The sequence below is a fragment of the Neofelis nebulosa genome, chromosome 7 (assembly GCF_028018385.1).
Source record: "Neofelis nebulosa isolate mNeoNeb1 chromosome 7, mNeoNeb1.pri, whole genome shotgun sequence".
NCBI lineage: Eukaryota > Metazoa > Chordata > Mammalia > Carnivora > Felidae > Neofelis > Neofelis nebulosa.
The window spans coordinates 5685556-5702618 of record NC_080788.1 but is presented as its reverse complement, the minus strand read 5'-3'; the positions used below and the strand labels follow the sequence as shown (position 1 = coordinate 5702618).

At 48.2% G+C, this 17063-nt stretch overlaps 1 protein-coding gene across 4 annotated transcripts in view; it reads right to left on the bottom strand.

Moving 5' to 3' along the window:
• Positions 1–3989: 3989 nt before the first annotated feature.
• BLM (BLM RecQ like helicase) overlaps positions 3990–17063 on the bottom strand; it is an 88936-nt gene continuing 75862 nt past the window's right edge. For 3 of the 4 annotated variants that reach the window (XM_058736499.1, XM_058736500.1, XM_058736502.1), the window contains 5 exons: positions 13631–13830; positions 12973–13165; positions 10159–10281; positions 7404–7605; positions 3990–4349 (listed from right to left, as the gene is read on the bottom strand). In XM_058736499.1, coding sequence (XP_058592482.1) covers positions 4172–4349; positions 7404–7605; positions 10159–10281; positions 12973–13165; positions 13631–13830 — 896 coding nt within the window. In that variant the 3' untranslated portion in view covers positions 3990–4171. Of the gene's footprint in view, positions 4350–7403; positions 7606–10158; positions 10282–12972; positions 13166–13630; positions 13831–17063 lie in introns of those variants that run through there. The other variant, XM_058736501.1, reaches the window with a different exon arrangement.

Sequence of the window (17063 nt, the reverse complement as noted above, 5' to 3'; positions counted from 1 at the left end):
CCCGTGGGAGGCAGGGACCTGCGTGCACCACTCTGACCCAGAGCTGGGCAAAAGGCCAGGGCCTGACCTTTGTGGGGCCTCAAGGCTCCTGGCAGTGACTGAGGACATGGGGCCAGGACAGGCTGACGCTTGCAGCCTGTGTGTGTGCCAGGCTCGGTGTGGGACCCAAAGGGGCAGAGGCCCACTGGGGTGAACTCCAGCATCCTGAGTAGGTCTAGGTCTTCTGGGTCACCGATGGTCACTGACAGCCACCGAACCCTCTGTGGGATGGTGGAACCACGCAGTCAGGCTGTGAGGACACCAAAGGCCCAGCCTCAGGCCCTCATCCCTGCCTGGGGGATGCTTCCCCTTCCCAGCATTCTGTGGATTCAAGTTTGGACTTCTGTCTACCCCCTTATCCCGTCCTCTGTCCTCCCCCAACAACCAGGAGGACAGGGGCCCAGAAGCCACCCCAACCACTGTGGGGTTTGGTTCCCTCGCCTTTCTTTCCAGCCAGCAGGAAGCACGGGCCTGGCTGAGGAAGGCCAGTGGGCGGGGGGGGGGGGGGGGGCAGGCGGAAAGAACAGGACAATGAGTGCGCAGCTGCAGACGTCGAGGCCTTGCCTCACAGCGAGAGGGCTGAGCCCGCGGACTGAAGAGCCGAGTGGGGTCTGGTCAGGGCTGGGTTCCCCTGAGCGCGTCCCAACAGCTGGCTTGTTCCGACCGTCTGGGAGGCCATGTGGGGGCCGTGGCAGCTGCACTGAGGGAGAAGTGGCTGCCGGAGCCTCTTGGGGACTCCACCCTATGCTCACAAGGGGCCCAGAGACCACGGTCTCTCGCCCAGATGCCTCTGCCGGGGTGGGAGCCCAAGGTTGGATGAGACCCGTCCGTGGCTGCTGCCCGCCTTGGCAGCTGCTCAGAGGAGAGACCCGGGGTAGGTGGGCCTCGGGGGCTTGGAGCAGCTCCAAGTCACAGGAGACGCGCCGTTTCTTGGGAAGAGCCAGGGGGCCTGGAGCACGGCCTCTGCTTCCTCTTCTCGCTTCTGGAGAAAAACCGCAGGTCAGCTGTGCTAGCTGATAATTCTGCAGCTCCATGCCCGCAGGCTCCCCCAGGGGCCTGGTGTCTTAGCAGGTGGTGGCAGGTGGCCCTCGGGGCTTTGGATGGAAAATCGGGGTTGGGAGAGGAGGCTGGATTGTCCAGGGAAAAGAGCACAGACCTGGATTCCTTACGGTTTATGGTCTAAACTGGAGCACTTTCCAGAATGAAAGTGAGCGGTCTTAATTACACCAGGACAGCAAATGTAAACTGGGACTCTTCAGGGCAAACCAAGGTGCATGTTACCCTACTTATCGGCCACTTCCTAGCTGTGTGGATTCGGGCAGTTATATAACCTCTCTGAATTCTGGTTTCTGCATACAAACAGCTCTACTATCATGTGCTTGCCTCTCAGGGCTGTCGGAGGGATTAAAGGAAAGAATTAAATTACGTGAAGATTTCTGGAACAGCCTTTGGCATAGAGTGGGCTTTGCTGGTCTGTTCTCCTCCTGTGAAGAAGTGGGGTCCCCGTCCTTAAAAGTAAGCAAGGACCTGTCAGCTCTTCGGGGTCCTCATGGCGGGAGAGCCTAGCGAGGGTGTGTATACAGCTGGAGTCGGATTCCAACCCTTGTGTCCTCCGGGGGGCTGACGGCGACAGGTGGTAGAGCCCCAGACTCCGGCCCTGCCCTCACAACTTCTTGTATGTGACCAGGGTGGGACTCTGGCGGACTTGTCCCCTACCTTCCTTCCAGGCCGTGGCGGCTTCTGTGCACGTGGAAGCCCCACCGGGGCCCAAGAGCTTTGCTGACAGCGGCTCTTTGGCCGCCAGGAGCACAAAAAAGCCTGTGTGCTCCTGTCGTCCTGAGATTGCCCCCGTGTGGAAGCAGCCGCCTTCCCCGCAGGGGATCTGGGAAGGCTGGAGGCAGAAAAGGAGGACGCTGCTTGCATTTTCTGTGCCCGTTCCTGGGGCCGGAGTTAGGGAAGGAGACTGTTCCAACCCAGAATTTTTAAAGGGTCTGAGTGCAGGGTGCCGCTCTGCCATAGGACCCTGGGCTGGTCACACGTCTCCAGGCCTCAGGTTCCTGCTGGGAGGTGGGGTCAGGGTCGGCTCTGTCCGCCTCAGCTCCCCGTTCCTGTGGCCGTGTCCATCGCTCTGGGAACCTCCGGAGATAGGGGCGCTCCCTCAGACACCTCGGTCTCCTGTGTCTGTCTGGGCAGAAGCAGCCTCAGCGAAGGAACGAACGCGTGAGGTCGGAGCCAGGAAGTGAGCGGCTATTTGTGGCGTCGGCGCTGTGCAGAGGCCGCCCCCCACTCCCCAAAGCCGAAGCTGCTACAGGTGGAAGGGTGTGACCCGCCAGATGCCCTCGTGCGTCGCCCACACTCCAAGGTGGCCTTATGCGGGGAACACTGTCCCAGCAGCCTCAGCCACTGGCTCCTCTGTCCTCGGTTTCCTTTCTTCACCCCGAGAAGGTTCTGCTGGCTACTGGAGTCAGTGCTTCCTGGAAAGACGGTTTCTCTGAAAATGTCAGCTCCGGGGAGGTCTTGAGAATAGGGTACGGCCCTCAGCAGACTCCTGCCTGGCCAGTCTCCTCCACGAAACGTGCAGCCAGAGCCCCAGGTGGCAGTCAAGGAAACAGGAAGTAGGTGTGCAGCCCAGGGTTGCCTCTCAGGGTGGGTGCAGAGTCCACCTCAGTGCTGAGCCAGCAGGTGGAGGCCACATGGCTACCAGCCAACTCCGACTTCAAAACCTTCGTCCCAGGCAAGAAGGCCTCCTCACCCCCAACCCTCCGGAGATCAAGGAGAGAAACTGGGACACCAAACAGGTCACCAAGGTTACTTACAGCTAAGAAACAAGAGGTTTCTAAAAACGAGGCACTAAAGCTCCAAAGAGGAGCTAAAATCCCACTTTAAGACTTGCTGACCAGGGGCACCTGGGTGGCACAGTCGGTTTAAGCGTCCCGACTTCTGCTCAGGTCATGATCTCGCCGTCTGTGGGTTTGAGCCCCACGATGGGCTCTGTGCTGACAGCTCAGAGCTTGGAGCCTGCTTCGGATTCTGGGTCTCAAAATAAAACAAAAATAAACATTAAAAAAAAACAAAAAACAAAAAAACCCCAACTTTCTGACCAATCAGCCTATCAATGGAAGGTCTTGAAAAGTCAAGTCTCCCTACTATTAAACATAAACAGCTCCTATATGCTTACCAAGAGAATGTTTGACCATTCTCAACAATCCCAAAAAATCACTTTTTGTGCCAGGGGGAAAAAAAAGGCGATTCTCTTTGTTTTTTGGTACAAAGAGGTGATTTCATTAAAGCACAGGGACAGGACCTACAGGAAGAAAACAGCTGCCAAAAAATGACCGTTCTCTTGTTGACCCCAGATTTGGGGATCTTCTCCACTGTTGGCAATGTAACTTACATGTTTTGAAATTTTACTTATTTACTTTCGTTTGAAGGGATGGGCAGAGGGAGAGAATCTCAAGCAGGCTCCACGTTCAGCGCAGACCCCGATGTGGGGCTCGATCCCAAGACCTGGGATCATGACCTGAGCCGAAATCAAGAGCTGGGGCGCTCAACTGAGCCACACAGGTGCCCCAGTTTTAATTTGTATTTTTAACTGGGGAGATTAGGTGTTTTCCCCATATTTGTGGGCTACTGTATTTCCTCTGGGAACAGCCTACTCACATCCTTTGTTCATTTTTTTCTACCGACTCTTTTTTTCTTCTTAATGATTTATAGGCACTCTGCATTATTGACATTGTCATATATTTTTTTTCCTATTTTCTCTGTCATTTGTCTTTTAATTTTGTTTACGTCTCCTTCTGCAGTTTTACACTTTCACAGTGTCCCACGCGTGTCTCTTCCTGCGGCCTCAGTGTTTCATGTCGTGCTCAGAATCTCTCTGAGATGATTCAGCTGCTGCTTCAGACGTTCTGAGAAACAACGGCCACAAGGCTTGCCGTGGCGGCAAATCATGCTTATTCAAAAGAAAACGTTTATTTTAAAAATAAGAACTGTCACCCCAAGCATTTATTTAAATATTAATAGTTACGGGTAAAAATTACAAATGGTACAACAAAACTAACAGCTTTATGTTCACAGATGGTGAGACGCTGACAAACGAGAAAGGAGATCTATGTACATGGAGATTTGGTTGTTATGAAAATGCATACGAAGGCTTAAGAAACGGTCTATTTATAGGCTTTGGTGGAGCCATAATCCCCAATTTTCTACTGGCTCCCGGTGCTGCTTGGGGACCAGGCAAAGGCGAACGGGGTCCAAATATGTTGGAGGATTTACTTTTAGCAGATATCCTTCTGCACGTGGTGGACCCCCTAAAATGTGACAAAGAAAAGAAAACGAAAATGTTAAATAAAACCAAAAGCGAACAGTCTTCTTGCTCTTAACCTGCGCGGACCTATATAATCAGTCCATGATTTTCCTTGGTCTTCCGTGTCTGTGCATTTGCTGCCCGCAGGGGCCCCTGTAAGGAAGTTTCTGTTACAGTTCGAGGAATGAAGGATTACTGCCCTTCACACACTTTTGCCTTGAATTTGTCTTAGACGTTTCTTAATTCTGTGACTTGAGATGGACAGACCTCCTGTGCCTGCCCCCACCCACCCCTTTCACCGCTGATCGTCAAACCTTCCCTCTGGACGACATGGCCCAGATCCATATTCCTTAATCTATTCTGACCAAGTGAAGGAAGCGAGAATACTTCGGCTTAAGGTCCCAAATGCCCGGACAATAGACACTCTGGAATGACTGTGACTGCCCAGTTCGGAGAAAGGTAGCTGCGTGGGCGAGTGCCTGCCCGCAGGGCTGTGAGCAGAGCACAGAGGGGCCTCCTCCCGGCTGGACCCGCAAGGGGGAGGCTGCAGATGTGGCTCCCCGGGGAGGCGCTTGGGTCTGCTTGCGTGTCAGGGCCACGTCACCGGCAGCCGGCTCTCTAGCCCACTCTCACCTCCTGCTTGCTGCCTTTCGAACCAGGCAGGAGCCCTGGCCCAGCCAATTACAGAGTCCTTCCCGCACCTCACTTCCCTCACTGACCCGAAGATACCAGCTTTTCTTTTTCTCCTCACAAAGAAACCAAAGGAAAGGGTCAGGGAGCCAGCATTCTACTAGGATAACAGCAGAAGCCTCTCCCTGTGCGGGCATTTTCCATGGCTTGTAACCGCGCTGAGTCCATGCCCAGAGGTAATTCCATGGCATCGGGGTATCCAAGTGGCCTCCTATCTCTGAATTTGGGGGCCAGGGTCTAAGGACATTCTGGTAGGGCTGGGTGAAGAGTGGTTTTTCCACATTTTTAAACTCTTGCTGGAGGGCAGTTTTACTGCAGAACTGGCAAAGATCTGCTCCACCGGCAGAGAAGCAGCCTTAAATTTCCCTACGCTGATTTCCTGCTGAGAAATTAAGCCCTGAGCGAAAACCTGCTGTTTATGTTGATTTACAGAATGAATCTGCCAACAGCAGTTTCCATTTCACCCGGGCCATCCATTTTACTCCCACTCAGAGGGCCTGGAACACAACTGGTTCATTGTGTGTTATTCTGGAGATGTAAAACTCTGAGGGCGGGGTGGGGACTTAAGGTCTCTGGCAAAGAGCCACTTGTATTCTGTTGCTGCGCAGACTCCCAGCCAGGTGAGCAGACTGGAGACTGGGAAACCATCACAGCAGTTTAGTGCAAACAAGGAGAATGAAGCACACGTTTGAGGCTGCTACAAGGGTGAAAAAAAAAAAAAAAAGTTACAAAACTCCGTGGTTTTGGCCAGTAGGGATTAGAAAAGACTCCCATTGTAAACACGCAAGCTAATTAACAACCAGCATCAAAATTGGTACTGGCGTTTGGGTAAGTGTGAGTTTTACAGTTTCTTCTTAGGTTAGCTCTAACCCACAGGGCAAAGTGCTTCACTCTTATAAACATAAGTCGGGAAAACTGGAAAGGGAGCCAAGGGCAACGAACACTGAAATATGGGGTGCTCTGTCCGAACAAGTAAGAATGGTCAGATCATAATCATGTGTGAGGGATCTCCGTGGGCGACGTGCAGAAATGAGGGTGCTCGGGCCAGGCGTGGGCCAGCCAGAGTCCAGTCCTACCTGGGACCTGGAGCCCCGGGGCTGGGGAGAGGCTCGCGCAAGCCTTCCCCTCGTCATAAACCCCAGGGGTCTAGACCAGATGCCTTTTACATTCTCCTTCTACTCCATGATCTCCTGAGGAAATGGCTATTTCCCCAAACGGAGGAGTAAATGAGCAAAGTACGAAAATGTCCCCACCAAAGAACATCTGCTGGTCACTTGCGCACTAAAAGCCACAAAATTAAAGTAACATTTACTAATGCCTTTAACTTCTGTACCCTGGCAGAAGGATTAGCATGTACAAGATGCTTGTTTATGGACTTAACAGGAAAATGACAATTTGGTAACATTTGCCTTCCTTCCTCTTCCCCCAGCCCAGTTTTGTTTTTTATTACCCAGAAGGAAAGGAGGAGAAAAACTGCAAAGAAAAACACAACAGCTTGTAAAAGTTTACCGAGGACTTGTTCCCTCTTTTCTGTAAGCCCTTTGTGTTGGAATGTGCAGGTAGCTGGGGGCCAGGTTCTCCAGACTGATGGGAAGGTCACGGTCCCGCCAGACCTTACTTACCCACAAGGCAAAGGCAGAGGCTGTCAGAAGAAGGTGCTGTCAGGACCAGTGCAACTACCAAGAATAAGGACACCGCACAGATCATCACCCAGGACCCGACTCCCTGCAGGCGTGCAGACAGCGCCCCAAAGTCACCGCATCCCAGCCCAGGGGCCAGGCAAGTGTGGGGGAGGGGAGACACAACCCTTAGAGGCCTGGTTGACATGACCTTTGGGTTCACCTGCTGTGGCCTCTTCTCTGCTACCCTGCAAAGGTGGGGAGATTGGCTCTCCCCAGGTATAACCGAACTGGGAGTGTGGAGGACTGCCAGGTGGAGGCCCACACGTTCTGTAGCAGTGAAAGTGGCATAGCAGGTACTGATGGTCATAAAAAACAAAACCCTTTGTTTACTCAGCCAGGATATGATTTATAATATTTTAGGTGGAAAAGTCCCTTAAGAAGAGCACTGATAAAAAAAAAAAAAAATACCCCCCCCCCCCCCCCCCCGGGGTAATGTCAAAACGGGAGATGTTCGTGCAGACTAGAAAACTGAGGCGATAATCAATTTAGGAGTAGAGATTTAAAAAAATCTGAAACAAATGTTTCTGTTTGGGCTCAAACGTTAATCATCACCCCATTAACTGGAGAGGAGACGTTTAACGACAGTCTGTTTTAATAAGAGCTTCAAAGCGAACCAGGGCCGCTCCGCTTCTGGCCGCTCCTCCCTGACCCGCCACCCCACAGACCGCAACGCAGGACGGACGTACCCTTTTGTCTTGGAGCCACCGAAACCAGTCTTCCTCCTCTTAGACCTCTGGGAGGCTGGCATCCTTTTCCTCTTTCTTTCATTTCTGGTCTTATTTGCAAAGTAGTGAGAAGATACGGGCATTTCCTCATCGGACTCCACAGGGGCATTTCTTCTGGTGCCTCTGCTGCTGCCCGGACTCACCCGGGGGGAACCGTCATCGGCTGCAAGCAGACAAGGCAGACGTTTACACGCGATGCTGTGCTGGCCCGGGTGCGCTGATTGATGGTCCCTGTGGACGGACACAACACAGGGGTGCGGTCTGGCGGACACCCAGCTGCTTCCCGGGGGTCCTCCTGCCACACGGGTTCAACAATTCTGCAAGAACTGAACATTTCTCTTTCATGTCACAGAGCCCCAAAGTCCTCAGTGGAAATTTACTTTTAAAGCAAAAAGATCAGAATTCATTAAAAAAGCTTGAGATACCTTTTTTTTTTTTTTAAAGTAAACTCTACGCCCAATGTGGGACTTGAACTCACAACCCTGAGATCAAGGGTCACTTGCTCTACTGACTGAGCCAGCCGGGAGCCCCAGAAGTTTGTGACGCTCCTGAACTTAACTAGAGACGTCAGGTCTAGCTCATACTCTGTCGTGTATGGCCTTCATCCCTGTGATCCTTCGGGCAGCTAATCCCGTTCAGCTCTTCGAAAAGTAGGGAGTGCTACATAAGACCAATTTACCATTTTACACGTGCTGGAAAAAGCGCCCAGTGGAAGAGAAACATAACCAACTATGTTCTGCACCTCATCTTTGAATGGTTACTTAGTGAACGAGTGTCAGAAAACCCTGGGCCCCATTTATATTCTTTATTTTATTTTATTTTATTTTATTTTTTAATTTTTTTTTCAACGTTTATTTATTTTTGAGACAGAGAGAGACAGAGCATGAATGGGGGAGTGTCAAAGAGAGGGAGACACAGAATCTGAAACAGGCTCCAGGCTCTGAGCTGTAAGCACAGAGCCCGACACGGGGCTCGAACTCACGGACCGTGAGATCATGACCTGAGCCGAAGTCGGCCGCTTAACCGACTGAGCCACCCAGGCGCCCCCCCATTTATATTCTTTAAAGTCAGAAACCACTTCTTTACGTTATAGTTGTAAACATTTCATATACTATGCAGGAAACAGGTCTGCATGAAAGTGCCACTTTGCAAAAAAGGTGGCTATTTCCACAAGCACTGGCACCCTCAGGCACCTAAAAAGCATAAAACCTCTCTGTAGGTCAACAGGGATCCCAGCTACATTTCCTTTCCTTTCCTTCCCCTTCCTTCCTCTTCCTCCCTCCCTTTCCCTTTCTCCTTTCCTCCCTCCCTCCCTTCCTCTTTTAACTAGGCTCCATGCCCAATGTGAGGCTTGGCTGAATTCACGACCCTGAGGTTAAGAGTCTGAGGTTAAGAGTCACAGCCTCTACCGACTGAGCCCGCCAGGTGCCCCCCAGCTCCATTTTCTGAAGGAAGGTATTTCCTGGCCACTCCAGCCACCCTCCTGCCTGGCAGGAAGGGCCCTAATCCCCGGGCCTCCTCATCCGTCCAACACTGGTTCACACGGGGAGGCAGCGAGGCTCTGGCAAAGCTGTCGTCCCGTCATCCTAGCTGTGGGACTTGGACATAAAAAGGCTGTGAAATGGGCGTAGTTCTGAGGATTGAATGATACAAAACAGGCAAAGCTCTTGGCACAGCGTCTGTCCCTCAGTAAGTGGGAGCGATCGTCACCACACTGTGGGCTGTTTCCACAGAGCAGCCCGTCTTATGTGGGCAAGAATCCCCTTCCAGACAAGTTACTACACTAAACAAATGTTAAGTTCCTACCAATATTCAAAGCAAGGCTCTTAATGGAATAATTACCATGCAGAGGAATTTTTTAAAAATCCCACTTTTCAGCATTTTGTTAATGGCTAAAAAACAAATGAGGAGAGACAGAACTTGAAACACAGGCTCACTCATTTCTCATCCTGCTAATCTTTTCCATTAGCCTTGAGAAGAACCCCCAGCCATTTGTTACAGAAACAGGAAAAACACTGAACTTGGCTTGTCTTTTGTGTCTCACTGCATGGCAATATGCTGGAGGAGGGCAGAGGAACTGGCGTCTCCTATAACAAAACCTTCCTCGTGCCGATCTTCTCCTAGTTAATCCTGTCTGGTAGCTCAGTGATGAGGTTCACACGGAGAGGGGTGACGTGACGGGCTGCATCCTCGGGATCGTCTGCTAACAACAAGCTCACTTGGGCAGATTCTTTCCAGTAACGATGAGATTATCTAGCATTCCAATTACACGTTCATTTTCCCCAAACAGTTAAACTCCTAAATTTTGTCTTTCCATGTGTTTGTCAGATGACGCGTGCCTTCCGTCGATAAGGAAACCAAGCACAACGAGGTTATTGTGGCCTGCCAGGGATAGCAGAGTGCGATGGTGGCAGATTTGGATTTCCTTGGGCACTTGCCTTTAACAGAACAGGAACTCCTGGGCCCAAAGGTTCTCCTCTGGGCCCTATTCCCAGGCCCAAGGACTGGCACTCCCCGGGGGGCTCACCAGTGTCCTCTAAGAGGTGCCTGGCACATCACAAACACCGGGGGCTGCTCTGGGCACTGGAGCGTCAGTGTGACAGGGTGTAGGAGGCACTGACACAACCCAGAAACCACAAAATTCTAATTCAGTGACATGCGGTGCTTCACGTTAGAACAGGCTTTTAGAAAACACGTATTTAGCTGCATACTGCACCTGGCAATGTCCACTCCGAGTATTTCTGCAATATTGGAATCACTTCTGCGCCGTATTTTTCCAGTTTGTCTTCAGTAACGCCATCAATTTGAAGCAAAACCTCAGGATCGGAAGATAAAGATTCTGTGCATGGGCATAAAATTAGGAATTTAAATGACCACCCATGGAAAACCCACTGAATTCGTGCTCATTCGCTCATTCAGCGCATGTCTGTCAAGTGCCAGCCAACTGCAGGGCACCAGGCACCCGGGCCAATTTTCTGAAAGGCAGTTAGTGCCAACAGAGGCGGCAGACAGGTCCAGAGGACAGGAGCCCATCATGCAATTCCAGCAGCAAAGGTGCGTGAATCTGGGCAGACAGTGAGGGACAGCACGGGACACGAGGCGGGGGAAACGGGAGGTGGGCAGCCGTGCAGCGGGTCTCAGAGCTGAAGCACACTTTGCTGTCGTCCACTGTTCTCACAACAAAGACTTGTCTAGCTGCAACACTGATGCTCCCTGTTTCGGAGGACACCCACGTTTCCATTTCCGGCTCTGACTTCTCCCCTGCACTTTAGACACGCATATCCAACCCGAGGCTGTCACTGAATTCTTACTCCATCCCCAACCCAAACCCGTTCTTCCTCCAGTCCGTCCGCAGGTGGGGTGAAGCAAGTATTTGGACTGGAACAAGCGGGCCATTAAGAGTCCTCTGCAGACAGATGGCACATCAGCCTTGTAGCTGGACAAGCCCGTCATTTTAAAGATCGCTCTGGCTGCTGCATGGAAAATGAATTGTGGGGGAAAGAGTGGAACCTGGGAGCCTGGAGGAAGCCACCGCAGGGGCAGGCAAGGGCGCAGGGAGTCACAGTGTGGCGGTGCACTCGCACGGAAGAGGGGGATCCAGGGACACTGCAGAGGCTAGGTCTGCAGGATTTATAGATGCACGGGGCTAGGGAAGGGAGGAGGAGATCATTCCTACTATTCAACTTGAGCAAAGGAAAGAAAGGGCAGATCTCAAATCTGTGATTTTCACATCATTCCTATGTCGAGAGGAGAAGGGGCAGACCAGCAGGATCACGGAGGGTTAACAGAAGACGAAGTCGGACCGGCAAGCAGAAATGCAGACCCTTGAAAGAATCTGTACCTTTTCTAGAAAGATGTTGGAGTTATCGGCCGACTTTGTGGAAGATTAAAATGTGCAGAATGTTCACCTCTGGAGTTAAGGAGGCCAGGGAGGAAACTACGCTAAGAGCCTACCAACAAAATGCTGTATTCCATCAACTCTGAGACACACACTTTTCCACGCTGTGGCGTTCCTGAGGTCAAGGTGCAGCTTACAAGTGCTGACGGCCAGATGCCTACTGCCGCCTGCACACATGAGGCCTGGTCATGGCTGTCCGGGCTGTCAGCATGTGCGCAGTTCACCTGCCCTACGAGATGTCCACCAGAGAACACAGGACAAGTGACTGTGGATGCAGAGAAGCTCCGGGTAACGGGGAACAGATCTGCCACTAATAAAACAAGTATCTGTCTTTGAGGAAATGGCCACGATTCTGTACCTTCTTGCAAGCAACAGCCAAGTGCTTCGCATGCCCTATAGAAGGGCCCCCAGAGCAGACAGAACAGGGTCACATTCGTGCTTCTGAGATGTGCCTCCGCCCGCTGATGCTCTCTGGCATCATCAGGGAAACGCCACCATCAAATCAGCGTGGGTGACACGGGCTTTGATTAAAATACTGGTGAAAAGAGTGGACCATGCTAAAAAAGACCGCGTCACTAACATTCTCAATGACACGAGGGCAAACAAAAGACATGGACGACTGAGTCAGAAACTGATTCCGAAGAGTCAGGCTTTGAATATGAACTTTTACAAGTACCTAAATCAACTTGCTTTGATTCTATGCATTCTTCATATATGCAGAGAATTGTATAATGATAAAAATCTATATGTAAATAAGTAAAAAACAATTCTTTCAATAAAAGCACCATGTCACCACTTAATTAGCACCTTTTTTTCTTCCTTAATTGTCTATAAAATAGCAGTGTCTTAACATAGATGGTGGCTCAGAGTTGATGAAATGCTGTCATGCCCTACAGTGGCAGGAACCGGAATGGAAATGAGAGAAGGTGTTGATCATGGGATTTTATGAAGGAAGCGTCCAGAAGGTAATGTACACTCATCAGTCAACTATGTGGACGCCTAATTTTACAGGAGCAATCCTATTAGGATCTGAGCTATGGAAATAACTCAGGTCAGCACGTTTTTTTCAACTGAAGACCAGCAGTGTGCTAGGGCCGGGTTCAAAGAAGCATAAAACATAATGTCTTTTCATAAGGAACTTGGCTCCTCGTGGCAAAGGCATTTGTGCATAACATGGCCAAACATCATAAAGTGGGCAGATAATGGACACACAATCAACGAGTGACAGTTGGTGGTAGAGATTATAAATATCCACATCCTAACGTCTGGCATTAGAGGAAAAAGTATAAAATTAAAATTCTACTGTATGTCTGAATAACAAAGTATTATATGTAACTTAAAGGCTGTATTTCATCTTACATTTGTTTTCCTGAGCTTTCAATTTATTTATTTATTTATTTATCTATCTATTTATTTATTTATTTATCCTTAGTCTGATCTCTATTATTTAGAGTCTTTTTTTCATTATATGAAATTTATTATCAAATTGGTTTCCATACCTGAGCCTTCAATTTAGAGATTAAATAATGAAAATAAACAGAGCTATATCAGAGCACTTAAAAAGTTCCATAGCAGGATTAACTTTTGGCTTATTAATTTACGCCACATAACAGAAGATTCACACATACCCACCTGCAAGCTTCTTGAGAGTGACAGTATTAAAAATATTAAAGTAATGGACGCCAAAAACTTTTCCCAGAGATTTGCAGACTTCCGTCAGTTCTCTAAGACATTTCTTAACTATCTCTTCCCTCTGAGACATCTTTGCCACCAAAGCTTTCTGCTTCTTCACACTGCTGGAGTTTTCCGTTTCCATAAAGTCTACCTTTGTGAGAAAGAAAGTGATCATAGGAGTGGGGACACGTGCGCTTGTATCCAAATATAGGCTTTGTTTAATCCTTAACTGCATTTTTTGGCTTTTGTTTTTTTGTATTTCGGTTATGCCAAGTAGATACTGGAGGCCCCTTGGGAACAGGGGCTGAGCACTTCTCCTCTGTCCATCTCTAGTACCTAGCACAGAACGGCTTCTTAGTAAATGTTTACCTAACGAATACAGGATGATTCAGAGATCGGACAACCCATCGAATTCACTTTGACAGGTACTACATTACTTGGGTTCAATTTTAAGATCTCTTTCCAAGTTAAGAGGAACAGAATACGTTCACATAGGACAGCATATAGAAATTTAGCATCCATAAGCTTTGGAAAAGATCTTTTAATGTGCGGTAATATATTTTCTGCCCACTCACTGTAAGGTAATAAAGTAAAATAAACATTTAAAATACCATACCTTTAAATGCCCATTTAGTACAGTTTCGGCTTTATTTCCTGGCACCATATAGGCAATTGGTTGGTCATTGGCATTGATATATAAGTCTTCATCCAAAATCTTGTCAAGTATCAACTTTTTAAAAAGTCTTTCGGCATTGTGTCGTGAATAAGTAGATCCCTTTCCAAATATCCCCGACTGAATTTTTGCACTCTTACTCCCTGGTAAGAAATCCCGAGAAGTTAGATTAGTAAATATAGGTATGTCAGAAGCCTCCAGTAGGAGAGGCTGAAAAAGTCATTTATGTGACAGTCTGGATAAATGAGGTAGGTAATCTCTTCCACAGGAAAACCCATGGCACAAATAAACACCCGTTTCCATAAAATGGGAATATTTGAGTAGAACTCTAAAATTTCGATGGTTATATGTACTTTTCCTCATCTTTTTATGATCTGCATTGGCCAAAACCAGCAGCAAAATAAAGCTTATCGTTTTAGGCTGTGGCATTTATAGCTTATAACATTACATTAGAGCAAAGAAATCAGAGAGAGTTTACATAAACTTTAAGCACTTTGTATCACTGTGCTACATCAGGATAACTGTGCATTACTGATCCAGTTACAAAAAAATGTGGACAATCATTTTTATAAATACTGTCTCTGGTCCTGTCCTGAAAGCACTTCTCACTTACAATCCCAGTATTTAAGTCTCTATTTTTTGTGACCCTCACAGAGGAAGCCTTCCCAAACTGTAAAACAAAAGCACATCAGGGCACGAGCCTACACCCTTCCCTCCTCCTCCTTCTGGCTGAGAGCACCGCACTGGGCTGGGTCCTGGGTTTCGAATCCAATCTGCTGTAATTATTAATGTCTTCACTGTAAACACAACTTTATTATAACAATCTACTTAAGAAGTCTTGTGACACTGATTATAACCAGAATTAACAGTTACTTTGTAAAGCTTTAGCTCTACTTTAAGAGTTTCAAATAATTACACTGTAAATGTCAGATGGCTTCTGGTCATATATACTCAATGATTCAAGTTTTTCTTTCTTCAGGTGATTTTGTATCCCTGAAATGTCGCACTGCAGATCAGACCACCGCTCTGGTATCGGTGGGCTGGGTGACATGGGCCAGCCCTAGTGCTGGGGATAGCTAAGAAGCAGGAAAAATAAGTAAGCTTTGAAAGGGGGGAAGGGAGGAAAGCACCTGGCTGGCTCAGTTGGAAAAGCATGTGACTCTTGATCTCAGGGCTGTGAGTTTGAGCCCTACACCAGGTGTAGAGGTTATTAAAAAAATAAATAAATTTAAAGAAAAAAAAAAGAAAGCAAAGTGAAACACAACTTTCTTAATAACATGTAAGAGTTAATGAGAAATTGAGTATGTCAGAAAAACGTTTGATTTAGTAATCTAGGAATTTACATGGAAGGTGCAGAGATATAGCTGAAGCTGTACTTAAAACACCATTTACTGCATCCTTAAGTACAACAGAAAAAGATGTCCTTAAATAAGACTACTTAAAAAATACATTTTATCAATATGACAACATATATATTACTAAAAACTACTTTAAAAGAAAAATTAAGAAATGCTTATATATCTGATACAGAAGTGATATAAATTATATGTACAGTATGATAAGTAAGTGGTTGTACACAAACATGTTAAAATATTAGCAGTTTGGGGGCACCTGGGTGGCTCAGTTGTTTAAGCATCTGACTTTGGCTCAGGACATGATCTTGTGGGTCTGTCAGTTCGAGCCCCGAGACAGGTTCTGTGCTGACAGCTCGGAGCCCTGAGCCTGCTTCAGGTTCTGTCTCCCTCTCTCTGCCCCTCCCCGGCTTGCACTCTGTTTCTGTCTCTCTCAAAAATAAATAAACATTAAAAAAATCAATTATTTTATCTGCAACTCCTTGTTCTTCCTGACCCACCGAAAGAGGCCCAAACTAGAAGGCAAGAATCCACAAAAAGAAGATCAGCCTGAAAAGCAGCTTTGGTCCTGAGGAACAAGCACGTTCAGAAGGAACAAATGAGGAAATGAGGAAAACCACCTTCCTATAGGCTAGTCATGTCTTCCTCCCTTCCTTCCTCTCTTCCTTCCTCCCTCTCTCCCTCCCTCCCTTCCTTCCTCCCTTCCTTCCTTTCCTTCCTCCCTCCCTTTCTGGCATGTGTGCACACTCGTGAGTCAGTGAGGGGCAGAGGGAGAGGGAGGGAGAGAATCCCAAGCAGGCTCCCTGCTGTCAGCAGCGCAGAGCCCGAGGTGGGGCCCGATTCCACAAACCGCAAGATCGTGACCTGAGCCGAGATGGAGCTGGACGCTAAACTCGCTGAGCCACCCAGGTGCCCCTCAGCTATTAATGCTTTAAAAAATAAATACACCTATTAATTGCTTTATCTGGTTTTTTTTTTTTTTTTTTAAATTTTTTTTTTTCAACGTTTTTTATTTATTTTTGGGACAGAGAGAGACAGAGCATGAACGGGGGAGGGGCAGAGAGAGAGGGAGACACAGAATCGGAAACAGGCTCCAGGCTCCGAGCCATCAGCCCAGAGCCTGACGCGGGGCTCGAACTCACGGACCGCGAGATCGTGACCTGGCTGAAGTCGGACGCTTAACCGACTGCGCCACCCAGGCGCCCCTCTTTATCTGGTTTTTGAATTAAAGTAAGGCACACATGTGGGAAAAATAAAATATAGTACAGAAAGGTTTAGAATGAAGACCAGCATTCCTCTGTCCCACCCTTCCCTCCCCTCCCCTCTTCTCTTCTGGAAGGCAATCATGTTTTGTGTTGTTCTTTTTTTTTCTTTTCTTTTCTTTTTCTTTTCTTTCCTTTCCTTCTCTTCTCCTTCTTTTTTCTTCCTTCCTTCCTTCGTTTCTTTCTTTCTTCCTTCCTTCGTTTCTTCCTTCCTTCGTTTCTTCCTTCCTTCGTTTCTTCCTTCCTTCCTTCCTTCCTTCCTTCCTTCCTTCCTTCCTTCCTTCCTTCCTTCCTTCCTTCCTTCCTTCCTAGTAATCTCTACCCCCAGTGTGGGGCTTGAACTCACAACCCCGATTTGGAGCTCTTTGGACTGAGCCACCCAGGCGCCCCAGGCAGTCATGTTTTAAGTAGCTTTTGCTTTTAGCCCTTCTGGTGGCAACCTCCACAGGCAACCCTCACTCTTGCTGTCATGCCACCAGCCAGAGCCACTGCCTGACAATTTAGCTGCTGACCCCCACTGTGAAAGATAAAGCTGTATCTCATGTTTACCTCTCACTTTCCCTTGCCCCAGATTTGGCTAGTTATACATAAATATTGGTTCATGTATTGATTATTTTCTAACTTTATTTATTAAAAAAAATTTTTTTTAATGTTTATTTATTTTTGAGACAGAGAGAGGCAGAGGATGAGCGGAGGAGGGGTAGAGGGAGAGGGAGACCCAGAATCTGAAGCAGGTTCCAGGTTCTGAGCTGTTGGCACAGA